This window comes from Vicugna pacos, chromosome 20 (assembly GCF_048564905.1).
Source record: "Vicugna pacos chromosome 20, VicPac4, whole genome shotgun sequence".
NCBI classification, from domain to species: Eukaryota; Metazoa; Chordata; class Mammalia; order Artiodactyla; family Camelidae; genus Vicugna; species Vicugna pacos.
This window is the reverse complement of record NC_133006.1, coordinates 2,669,621-2,683,183: the sequence shown is the minus strand read 5'-3', so window position 1 is coordinate 2,683,183 and position 13,563 is coordinate 2,669,621. Positions and strand designations below refer to the sequence as shown.

Sequence of the window (13,563 nt, the reverse complement as noted above, 5' to 3'; positions counted from 1 at the left end):
ATGCACGAAGCCTGGTGAAAGTCTGTGTAAGAGACATTGTTCTCACTCTCTGTGAATGAAAACTCAGAAAAAGTGGACCTTCTCCCTCTGTAAGTGGGAGGTAGACTGATTTTGTGTGTGTGTGTGTTTGCACGCACATGTGTGTGTGTAAATCATATAAAATATATTCTGGGATTTGCACAGTTTTTTTTATGATACTATCATTTCATGAGGATGAGCCAACCTTTAAAGTAATTTGAATCTATTTTTCTGAGAGGCTCTTTTGGTGGAGGATGGGAAAGGGGAAAGGAAAGGAGGAAAGAAGTAAATGAAGCAAAGCTGTAAGAATACTGCTAGGGAAAGGCAAGACATTAATTTTGTTCCTACTTGCATCACACACAAATTAGGGACTGGCTTTCCCCCATGTCTTGTCAAGCACTGAGCTGCAGAAGAACAGGCGACAGCCCATTTCTCACTGAGCTTGTGACTGTATGTGACATCTTATAGACACAAATTATTTAACCTGATCAAACACTCTAGCAGCAGGATGTAATTCTCCTAAATTGAGAGACAAGAAAACAGGAAGTGAAAGACGGTATATAGCTTGACAAAAGTCAGAGGACAAGTAAACTAAAGAGGATGAATTCAAACTCAGATCTGAATGCAGAGTCTGATATTCCCACTCCCAGGGCTGGAAAATCCTTAACACAAGGTTCCCCAGCTCCTCTGCATTGTTCCTGGCACCAAGCATTTCCCATGGCGATGGTCTCCAATTCTCAGACACAGTGCTCTGTGCAGCCAATAACCTCCATTCGACCTTGATCATCTACCTGCCACGCCTACCAGGCTTCACCATACAGGCAGGAAAGCTGGATTTCAAGTGCATACAAAGCCACCCTGGTTTAAGCTGGACTGTTTATCAGCTTTTCCAGCATAAAGGCAGCCATGAAAGTGCTCACAGTTTGTACATGAGCCACACTACCTCTCTCCATCTGTCTCCCCACCTATACTACTTAGCTATGACCATTTTGAGAATCTTGGAAACAAATTTTTAAAAACAGAAAAGAAAGGATTCTGTAACAAGTACTTAATACTTACAATTTTAAATGAGAAGTTACAAAGTGAGTATTTACAAACCGAATCTGCCTTCCTAGGTGTCAGTTTTAACAGTTAAAAAATATAATAGCAAAAATTTCTCACCTAAAAAATTAACAAAAACATCAACAATAATCTGGAATAAACTCAAAAACAATGCCCATGTTGTACATGGAGAAAGTACAGGACTGTACTGAGGGGTAAAGTAAAAGTGTGAAAGTAGAGACATCAACCTTTTGTATGGAGGAAAGCAGTTTTAAAGATGTACGTTCTCCTAAAGGTAATTCAAAATTACTAAAAAATCCCATGACAACACTTATCTTTTTTTTTTAACTTGAAAAATTATATTAGAATTCTTCAGGAATAATAAAGTCATAATACAAGCCAAGAAATTTAGGGATCGAAAAAAGAATCAAAAAATTCAGACTGTAATATATTAAATAAATTTTTACAATATGTAAGATATAGTGCTAGAGTAAGAAAGTAAGATTGACAGAAATAAATCATGAGCTCAAAAAGAGACTCTAGTATACATAAGTATTTTTTACAGGTGGGATTTCAAATTAAAAAGCAAAGTATGAATTTAATAATTGTCTTGTTACAATCAGAGAATACCTGGAAAAAACAAATTCTATTCCCATCAAAATGACCACAAGAAAAATTACAGAAAATGATGTAAATATTAGAAAGTACTAATAAGAGCAAATACAACTCTTTGCTCATATCAATTCAGCTTCTCTTCACTGTAACAAGTACCATTATCATCTCCATCTTAGAGATTAAAAAAACCTACAGAAGAAATTTATACCATTATAAGAAAGCATTTCTAAGAATAAAACCCAAAAAGAAGACATTTACTATCTTAAGATTATTTTGGGCCACAACAATAATGAACCTACTGAACAAAATGAAAGGCAAGAAATGACAAGTAAAAGCTCTCTGATACATGTTGATGAAGACAAGGGGTTAATGTTCATAATACACATTGAGCTGTCACAAAGCAGCAAGAAGCTCCCCCACTTAAATGTTTGCAAAGGACAAAAGGGATCATTCACTTTTTAAAAGTCAGATGGCTAATGAGTGAAAAATGCTCAAAACCTCACTGGTCATCAAGTGCAAACTAAAATAATGAAAATCATTTTGCTCGTCATATTGGCAAATATGTTTAAAAGATATTATAGCTAGTGTCCATCTTTGAGACAACAAACTGTGAGCGATCTTTTGGAGGATGACATGTCAATGGATATGTAAACTCTGAAAAACGTGTGTGCACACAGGCTGAACTCCACTTTTAGGAATCGTTACATTTAGAAAAAATCAGTTCAAAAAGATGTACTCATCACAACATTTGCACAGCACTGTTTACAATGGTGGGAAGAAATGCTGAAGTGAAATCATATCCAGCGATAGAGAATTGGTTACATAAGTTATTCTACATCTTTTCATGCCCCACAGGAGAAGGAATTTCAAGATTCACTTGAAAGCATCCTGTGATGTATGAAGTTGTCACATCCAAGGACTAAATTTCCAGAAACCTTAGCTAAAGGAATACTCATACAAGATCACAGGAATGTTTGTACAAGAAGGATGCCAGTCAAACACCCTTTCTGACAGTGGAAAATGGAGAAAACTTAAGTGTTCACCATCAAGACAATGATGCGGTAAATCACGGAGAGCTGTGGGCACTAAAGTTGCAGCGTTTCAGCGTGGTCCAAGGCCTTGTCCACAGTACTCTCCCACGAAAGGTGTCGTTACACAAGAGACCAAACCTGCACATCAGGAGACCCCTTTACTCTATCTGAAAGGACCGGGTGAGTCTGGAGTGGGAGGAGGTCTATGATATATACGTTAGTGAATAAACCGAGCTACAGAAAACATATAGTATGGCCTTATTTTTCAATAAAGCATATATACACACACATATACATAGATTTCTCATATACGTGTATGTATGTGTGTATATATATATGACAAAGGCATAAAGGTCATGAAATATATACTCCACATTGTCAGCAGCTTTTACTCTCAGGAAAAAAGGGGAAGGGATGTAGGGGACTTTCGGTACCACCACAGTTCTCTTTTCAGAATTTCAATTAAGTATACTTGGAATTTAAAAGTTTACTTAAGTACAAAGTAAAATGGACGATGCCTCCACAAAACAGAATGCTATACTGGTCATTAAAAATCATGTCAGGGGAGAGAGAATATTGTAGAAAAATGTGTAATAAGCCGAATGGAAAATGGAGGTCTCCACACAGTAAACAGGCACACAGTGCTCACTGGTTTTTATGACAGAGCTGATACACACTGATGAAAAGAACAGAAAATAGATGTTAAAGTGTTAATTATTATCTTTGAGTACTGGGACCAGGATAGACCCTTTTGACTCTTTTTTCAGACTTTTATATTAAATACACATTATTTTTCATCTGAAAAATGCATTTTTAGATGTCTAGTACCACACATTGGAAAAAATACATGAGTAGTTACAGAAACAAATAACTAGGAGACACCGCAGCACCGTCACACAGTGTAGAAAGGGCGATCCTGAATAACACCACGCAGTTACATAAGGACCCACAAAGTGAGAGCACCCGCTGTAACAGGACGCGGCTCCCTTCCATTTGTCAGTTGTGTCTTCAGGGCTGAGGCATTTCTGAGCACGGCCAGTGTCAGTGCTGGTGTCTGGATGGATGCCACTGGAGGTGAGGGCACCTGCAAGCCGAGAGGAAGAACAGAAGTAATCCTCTGCTTTTTCTGTCTTGTTTCTTTGTTACTTTTAAAGAGAGGCGTAAATAAGATAAACTGAATCTTCCTTACTGAAATTTCACTAATGAAGCCATTTTTAAAGTGTTCACAACTTATATTCTGCCTATAACTGTCTTTTCAAAAAAGCCTCATATTTATTAAATGTTAATTAACTCAGTTAATTAACTACATGTTGAAACCTTTTAAAAAACATGAAATGCACTACGTGAAAGCACCACACATGCAGTGACTAGCTCAGCTGTCTTTACGGCAGTGCAGTCAGCCCCCACCATCCCGAGACCCTGAACTCCTGATGCTGGGAAGAGAGCACGCTGCTTCCTCAGATGGAGAGAAACGGTAAAAGCATTTTCTGAAATCTACAGCACTGACAAAACATAACTGCTTAATCCCAGGCTCCTTGGAGGCTGTCATTTTCCGTTTCTGGCCAACACCCGTCAATGAGCAGAACCACCCCATTCCCGAGTCATGGGACTCACGTGGGCAGCAGTTTTGGAGAAATTTCCAGTTATAGAATGTTAACCAACTATACATAAAACTCTGAAAAAGAAAAGATGCAATACTCAGATTTTGGAAGACACTCAAAATATTCTCCTAAGTCTTAGTATTTGGAAAGGCTGGGCTTCTCCTAAGCCACTTATTTATTTCACAGCCAGTGAGCATCTCCCACAAACCCTGCTTCCCTGTGTGTGCTGGGAGCCTCAGGAACATTGATGCTGTCTATCTTATAAGTCACAAGGCAGAGGCGTGTGTCTCACGCCTGCAACTCTCACACAGGCTCAACTCCGAGCCTCAATTTGTGAACTTGGCCCCATTTTCTCACCTGTTTATTTGGTATCTGTTCTTCTGTAAGCTGCCTGAAGTGCTTCTTGGAACAAGTCAGAAGAATGAGTGGGTAGAGAAATGGACAGATGGACAGGTGAGAGATGGGCAGACAAACAGGGAGACTCCAAGAGAAGGGGAGCAAACAAAATTTCCTATGCAAAACCCTCTTCTAGTCAAGGAAGAAAACCATCACGAAGAAGTGTGAAGAGGCAGGTGGCTTAGGACTGTTTCCTGGATTCCATCAAAAGTCACACCACGTGATGAGAGGGTAGAAGTATAAATAATAAAAGAAAAAAAGCATGCATGTTTGAAAAATATATCTACATTATGTACTTTCTAAAGAATAGATTTATATCAGCAAGGCTCAATAACACAATCTTTGGGTATTTACAGAAGTGAGAATCCCATCTCCAATCCGCAAGACATCCCTTCGGAGCACTGAGGGTCTACACGGTGCGATCATAAAGCCGTAACCGCAAAAGCTGTGCTATCCTGCACTTACGAGGAACGAGCAGCTGTGCTTGGCCTGCCCACGCGCGTCGTTTACAACCCACAGCACCTCTACGGGGGAGGGACGCCTAGCGAGCCCCATCTCTGCAGGAAAGAAAAAAGTCCGGGAGAGGCTAAGCCGACCTACAAGTTCTCCATTTCACAGGACTTGTCACTCCAGAGCAGGACTCGAACTCGGCCCACGTTTGTAACCACAGTACTACCGTAATTTATGTGCTTTTTGTGTGTATAATACATTTGTTTCTGGCATGAAAGTGTATTTAATAAATGATCGGTTGTCTTGTATATTTCATTAGCTCACAATCTTTATATTTTTGAATTGTACTCTTCCCCTGGAGAAATGAACGGAAAGAGCAGTGGTCAGAATGAGGTGGGGCTTCATTCTTTATCTGTTACCTCATCTCATCCAAGTCCCCAAGCAGGGAGAAGGAGCAAATGTTCTCTTCATCTTTTAAAGAGAGGGCTCCAGTGATGGTGATTTACTCAACTCCAAAACTAAGTCTGGGGGAAGGGCACATGCAGCAACGAGAGCAGTATCACCTGTAGGAAGGCAAAAAGAGCTCAGGGGATGGCTCAATGGGTCAGCCTGATTTAATTTCAATTGATAATTCAATAACACACTCTAAAAATACTAGCATGCAATGGATTTGCTCTTTCTTGACATCTAGCAAGTTTCCACAGCCGACATGTAACATTATCATGAACTAGTGAAAAGAAGAGTCCACAGACAAGGAAAATCAATGCCACAGGCAGGCTGAAACCCAGGCTGGAGGAAAGGAAGAGAAAGAGCATATTTAAGAAGAGGGGAAAGTCTGGGAAAAAGACATCATCACAAGGACTCTCAAGCATCATCCAGCAATCATATAATCATTCTTTCAAGAGAGAGTTACTTAGGTCCTATTTTGTGCGAGATTTTACAAAGGGCAAAGAGAGACCACAGCGTCCATGGTGGCAGCAAGTTGCGGGGCTATAATACAATTCTAATCTTGGTACCTTGCACAATTGTCCTCAGTATAAAGGCAAAAATTAAAGTAAAATAATACTATGTAAACCATACACATTGCTGAAATAAATTAAAGAAGACCTAAATACCTGGAAAGACAAACCACGCAAATTCCTGGATCACATGACAATATTCTTGGGATGGCAGTGCTCCCCAGAGTGAAGCACACATACAACGTGGTCTTGATCACAATCCCAGCGGGCTCCTCAGCAATAACTGACTAGCTTCTGCTACAATTCATATGGGAATTCGAGGGTCTCAGTAACCAAAACGTACCTGAAAGAGTAGAACAAAGTGAGAGGACTTGTAATTCTCAATTTCAAACATTACAACTGTATCTACAAGTGAGATTAGAGGCCATTTTTAAGGTATTATTGTGTTTATCCTTATTTTCTAAATTCTGTACAACGAATATACCTGTTAGAATAAGAAAAATAAAAACTAAAGTATCTTTTAAAACATGCACACCGATTCATTCATTGGGGAAAATTATTTTAACTATAAAGAGGTAAACAAATATCTAGTGAAAAAGGACCACTTAAAAACAAGTCTGCATTTACAATTTTCATAAATTGAAAACTGAAAAGCACAAACACATCAAATTTCTAGGAAGACTGGTGAAACATATTAATAATTATTTTCAAAAATTCTAATTGCACAATGAAAACACAAGAAAGAGAAAATCGTGATTGACAGGAAACTGCGAACACGTGGAGAGCAAAGGCCTTGAAATCACTGTTCCTTTAACTCTGCTACTAGCTCAATAGGAGAGGAAATTCCTCACTGAGGGGACAGTGGAATCCCATGCATAAGATAGGATACACAGTACAAACTGCAGTAGTATCGGGAGTGAATATGTTAGAAGAATTCTGAAGTTACAACATTGCTGAAAAACTATAAAAACACTGACAGACAGATTAAAACACACAGTCATACATATTATATAGAAACATGAACTCTGCTCCCATGTTGCATAGAAATACAAACATATTTGTTCATTTATGGGCACTGATTACTTTATCCCAGGTAGAATATTTCAACTAAAACAAATAATCAATATTACACTCCTATTGTCAAATGTACTTGATAACTTACTCTGCTATGTAACCATATGTGTCTAAGATAGATCTAAAATTAGTGAAAAAGAGCTTTGTATGGTTTCTTGAATTCTTCTCAAAATTCCAAGCTTAATTTTAAAATAGATCTGAGCAGTATTTCTATATTATCTTTTCCCTTGTGAAATGAACAACACAGTCTGTTGTCAAAATTCTGTCCTTACAATGATTCACGAGCACCATATCCTCACAAAACTGCTGGACAGCAAGTCACTATCCAGACACTGTGACCAAATAAATGAAACAGAAGGAAGACAGTGATCCTATTCTGGAGGGCTTATAGTCTGTGTCAACACTGGGGTTTTTACTTGATTGGTTTGATTGGGTAGCAAAATAAAATCAATCAAGTACTTTCTTTGAGCATTCTATAAGTCATGACTGTTTTTAGTGTCATTAGCAGGAAAGACTTAAGCATGACTTGGTTAGGTCAACTAGCAACAATCATCACTGGAGAGTGAGTAATAAAGAAGTTAACTGATAGCAATGCTTCTGCCTACATGAGACCTAAAATAAATCTACACTGATATCCGAAAGGAAAATAAGGAGATGAGGTCCCCAATGAGAAAACAAACTAACAAGAAATCAAAAAATGAAAGTCATTTTCATTAACGATTCCAGGCAGTAGTGGAGCATGGTGGTGAAGATCACAAATGCTGGGGACAAACATGAGGGTCTGAAATCCCACAGCACTAGGTAGATGTGACACTGATATTTCAGTGAAATTTTCTGCATCTCAGTCTCCTATCCATAGACTGGGGACAACAACTGCACCCATCTCCTAGAACGGTCCTAAGAATTAAGTTATTTTATATATAAAAGCTTAAATAAAATACCTCAGAGTTTAAATAATACCCCAAAAGCACAAGAAACAAAGAAAACAGAGACAAATTGCAGTTCATCAAAATTTAAAACTTTGCTTCAAAGGGCACCATCCAGAAAGTGAAACAACAACACAGAGGAGAAAATTTTTTCAAATCACTTATCTGGTAAGGAATTTGTATCTCAAAATGAAGAAAAAAAAACCCTACAACTCAACAATAAAAAGGCAACTCAATTAAAAGGTTAATAAAGTATCTGAAAAGGTATTTTTCAAGGAAAATATACAAATGTCCATAAAACACAATGTAATGATGTTCAATAGCATTAGCTGTAAGGGAAATCAAGTCAAAACCACTAGGAGAAACCGCTTCACACTCACTACAATAGGGTATAATAAAAAAAAAAGCGTAACAAGCACTAAAGAGGACACAGAGGAAGCGGAGCACGCAGCCCTTGCTGGTGAGGATGTAACACAGCGTGGCCACTTTGGAAAACAGCCTGGCAGGGCCTCAGAGAGTTGAACATTTCGTTTCTGACTTACCCAGCAATTCTGCTCTCTGGGCACACACGTAAGAGAACTGAAAACAAATATCCACATAAATAATACCACATGAGTGTTCACGGCGACATTACTCATCACAGCCAAAAACAGAAACAACCCAAATGCGTATCACCTGATGAATGGGTAAACAGTGGGGCCCAGCCATAGAGTGGAATGTTATTCAGCAATAGCATAGCATAGAATAGTGACTAAGGCCACAACATGAGCAAATATTGAAAACGTTACTCAGTGTGAAAGAAGTCAGTCACAATAGACGTTTCCACTTATATGAAGTGACTCGATTTACATGAAATGTCCAGCACAGGCAAATCCACAGAGAGAAAAGTGGCTCCTTGGGGCTGGGGGAGGATGGGGAAGATGGGAATGTCTGTTTATGCGTACAGGGCTTCCTGTTGGGGGGATGAAAATATTCTAAGATTGAATGGGACGCACAATTCTGGGCATAGAGTAAAAACCGATGTACATTTTAATGGGTGAATTGTATTAAAACTCTTAAGAACAAAAGGACCTTGGGCCAGTATCTTCCATAGTAAATGCAAATTGCTAACTTTTATTAGAGGAAAAAGAAACTGCTCTCAGCATGAAAGCAGGAGATCAGCAAATGTGAGTTAACCGAAATTGGACAAGAGCATTTCACTTGAAACAGTTGCTGAGTGTACACGAAATATTCAGAAATAGGAAAATCACCTTGACATCACGAGGAAGCATTCTGTTTCAAATACAGATCAAGGATTCGGCAAGCCCAGCTGCCAGAAATGACCAGAGAAGAAACCTGGTTTATAAAACTAGCACCAGAGACAACAAGGAATGGTGATGAGGAAAGCAGGCGGCAAATATCTGGAACAGTTCACTACAAATAATTTCTCCACCAAAAATTGAAAAATAAAATGAAAGTGATGAAATGCTCTGTTGACATCTCGAGAATGGGCTTCCTTCTGTGCTCGACTGTTCTGTAACCCCGATTGAGAGACTAAGGAGAATCAGCATGGCTCCTGGGGGTCCCCAAAGGACTGCCCACCAGCACGCTGACCACCATCACATCTGCCAGGTTTGAATTGCAGAGAAGAGACCAAGTTCTGAAAGGCACAGGAAATATTGACAAGGGAAGAAAACGCTGAGGTCAGTCCTGGGACAGAGGCCCTCTGAGCAGAGGCCAGAAGGCTGCAGGTGAACTGCAGTAGACCTGGGGCAGGAAGGGATCACGGGGGAGCATATCTCAATTCTCTTCTGTCTCTGCCTCCGGTAGGAGAGATAAAGCCTGCATCCTTCTCACCTGGAACTGTGGGTTCTGGCTGGCGGAAGTCTTACTGACAAGGAATGATTATTCAAGACTCTGTGGAAAAAGTCAAGAAATCGAGAGGGATTAGGGAGCCATCTCCATAAGCCTCTCAAACGCTCCCATATTTATAGGGTATAATCAAAGGAAAACTTCGTTAACAGTTGTGAGATAGTAAGGAGGAAATTCGGGAAAGACAGGATGAGGCAGAGATTGTAGAATACACAATGAGTACAAAGGATTAGTGTATCTTTAGGGAAGTCATGGGGTGAGGGGAACAAGATAAATTTTTAGATATGTTCATTAAAAAGCAGACCACCAGACCAGCCAGGTCCTTGTTTTGGGGATAATACATTATCTAACAACACACAAGCCCAGCGTTTATAGATGAGGGTCTCGGTCCTTGCTTTACAACCAGCAGAGTGCTATCTAAAACCTCAACTACACAAGCAAAGCATTGTCTCTGCTTTTTAAGGCAAGGCGTCTGGAGTGAGGATGCACAGGAACTTGCTTGTAAAGCAGTATCAAAGCATATTTTTTCTTCTTAAAATTCAGAGGCGACTGGGGTGTGTTACAATTTGTTAACCCAATCATCTGCTTCCACATGGAACCATTATGGAGGACACCCTAGGATGAAAATCCTGGATGTGGGTCTCTTCCTGCCATCTTCAGCCACTCTATCAGGGTCTAGGCACATCCGTGAATAACGATCCTACAGTACCACTCACTCTCTTAACTCCTGGTGATTGAAACTTAATTTTAGCTCTACACAACTTAACGTAGAAAAGTTTCAGCAATAAAAGATATAATATTCCATTTATATCTCATCATATTACTGATTTTCTGATTGCTCTAAGCTGCTTCTACTTGGTAAAGCACCTCATTCTGAAGCTGAATTCAGTAATTTCCATTGTGCATTTCTAGCCAGTTTGGGCTCGCTAACTTCTTTTCGTCAAATATCGATATACTTAATTGATTTCTTTGTTTATCAATTTCAACCAGGAGGAGAGGGAGTGTCACTCTTTTCCTCAGCCCACCCTCAACTCTTTTCCCATCAACTCAGGCCTCCTGAAAACAAAACAAAGTATTTTTTTCCCTTCTACTCTTTCCACAAACCCAACAGGAAACATCAGCCTGGAGAAAGAATTCAACACAAATGTTAAAACAAAAATCTATAAACCTGAAACAATACCATCTCCGAATCATGATACACAATGACATGAGATTAAGTGTGTCAGGCACAAAGCATGAGGGAGCCTGACTACCTGATTTCTATTCTTCAAAGGAAGGAAGGTTTTCGTATTTTTTATTATCATTCTTGGTCATTGTTTCTGATTATGCCAAAAAATAATTTATGAAATATTTATGCACTGCAATAACTGATTTTTATTGTATCAATTTTAGAAGGCATTCAGAGGGGATAGGAAAACCCACCTCTGTAAAAAATGCAAAATTTCTTCCCCTGTAAAGAACACGTATACAAAATGCAACAGAGAATTCAAATTCTTGTGGAGAGGAGCAAAAGACACAGAATCAAATCAAAGTCATTACAATGAGTCAATTTAAAATTCACTGGACAAACATGCTCAATGCATACAAATAATTTTAAAGGCACACTGCAAACCATTCACTTAATGATCTGCAGGCTAGAGGAAGAATTTCACTCTTTAACAGACAACAGAAATCAATAGGGTGCCCCACCAAACAAAGAGCAGTGAACAATCAGGTTTTTAACAGTTCTGAGAAATCAGCATGTTCTAAAGATCAAAATCCAGAAATTTTAAACATTCATTCAAACCACAATGAAAAAAGCACTTAAAGAAAAAAAAAAAAAGAAAGTAAGCACATAGATCATTGCAACAGAACAATGAGAATTTCTTGTACCGCTAGAAGAAAGAACAGGCTATAGCCTTTTACTTGAAAAGAGACTACTTTTAAAAATAACTGCTAAAACACATTTCATCATTCATGTTGCATTTAAAAATCTGAGGTACATGTATCTGATCAGAAAAGCAATTCTGAGTAATAGTATGTTACAATTCAGTGCCAGTTTGCTTTAGAAGAAAAGAGAAAAGTTACTGTTTCTAATTCTGCACAAAGTTTAAAGAACCTCCCTGCCTCTATCTCCTCCCATTTCCTAAGCTCATGCTCCCTAATCCTTCTGAAACAAGTATGAGAAAGTCTTATTCCCAATATGCCAAATGACAACTGAATATCAATTTATTAGTGTAAATATATGCCAACACCTCGGAATGGAGGAGAAAGGTATCAGAAGTCTATATGGAATTTCTTTCTACCTTCCTGAAATCACACACACCAACGTTCACACAGACACAGACACAGACACAGACACATACCCCCTGGATTACTGGGCACTTCACAAGCTTAGTACTTACAACTTGTAGAAGGTAACTTTGTAGTTACTTTAAAATACAAAACTGTCAGCTTTTGAAAGCCTTCATCATCTGCTAAACCATCTAAATATCAAAGAGACCCAATTAGCCTTCTCTGTAGAATGTAATTTCCCTTGATGGCAAAACAGTCTCTAAGAAGTACTGGATCAAAGATTCGTGTTTATCACTACCTATGATCGTTTTTAAGCACATTAACAGATTCAGAAATGTATGTCTCAAAAACATTTATTCCTATTGAAATAGTATACGTGTTCAATTGTCTATACAGTGACTAGGTCCCATGATGGTGTTTAAGAGCTATTTTGTGTATAGCAATATTTACCTTCAAGTGCAGAAAAGGAGGGTGTGTATTACTCAGTTGTAGAGCACCTGCTTAGCATGCACAATGTCCTGGCTTCAGTCCCCAGTACCTCCAAAAAAAATAAATAAAAATAAGTGCATATTTAAAAATAAGAATAAAGTTATAAAAAGTGCAGACTAAAAACCATTGCAATCTAGGTGCTACAATTATACTAAAAAAACAAGTGTTTCTATCAAATATTAACTATATGCCAATCACAGAGACAACCAAAAGTCACACCTGAAGCATCACGTGTGATTCTCAGCAACCCTACTAAGTAGACACGGATGAGAAACCCGGCTCTGCGGATGAGGAGACGGAGCTCGGAGGAGCCGGGGACGCTGACTGTCCTGCTCCCCGTGACACCGCGTCAGCCCAGGGCAAGCGCTGACAGAGCTGCACTGAGGGGACACCCAGCTGCATGGAACCTTGGGGCACTGGGGAGTCCCAGAAAACACTAAAAACTTTTCAGTGAAAAACCAGCTAAAATATATTACACTGTGCTGCATCCTTTAAACAGGGAAAGTGACTGAGACCTTTTTGATGCCTCCGTGTCCTTTCTGCCATTATCAGTTACTTGCCCTCACAGTGCGACCAGTGATGATCTGGACCCCATATGAAGTGCACTCAGATGGAAGAGCTTTTAAAGCTGGTTTATGAAGTTTGTAAGACTGTCTATGACTCACAAAGGCGGTCATTCATCACTTCTCACCGGTGTGGACGTACCACCTGAAATCACTCCTTTCTGCTTTTTAAAATCCCTTCATCTACTCCAGACTTTTCAACAGCAAAGAAGTAGCTCAACCACAGACAGTGGACAGCTTTTCACCAAATGGACTCGAACAGCCCATCTGACAAC

The 13,563-nt window shown here is 39.1% G+C and overlaps 1 protein-coding gene across 4 annotated transcripts in view; it reads right to left on the bottom strand.

Moving 5' to 3' along the window:
* Nucleotides 1-13,563, bottom strand: part of LOC140687544 (trafficking protein particle complex subunit 9-like) — an 85,057-nt gene that overhangs the window by 20,561 nt on the left and 50,933 nt on the right. Inside the window, exon 2 of one of the 4 annotated variants that reach the window (XR_012061924.1) lies at nt 5,572-5,715. The exons of 2 other annotated variants lie outside the window; for them this stretch is intronic. Coding sequence is in view for 1 of the 2 variants with exons in the window: in XM_072944669.1 (XP_072800770.1) it covers nt 3,656-3,789 (134 nt within the window). In the remaining variant the exon portion in view is untranslated. Of the gene's footprint in view, nt 1-3,655; nt 3,790-5,571; nt 5,716-13,563 lie in introns of all 4 variants that reach the window. One more of the 4 variants, XM_072944669.1, reaches the window with a different exon arrangement.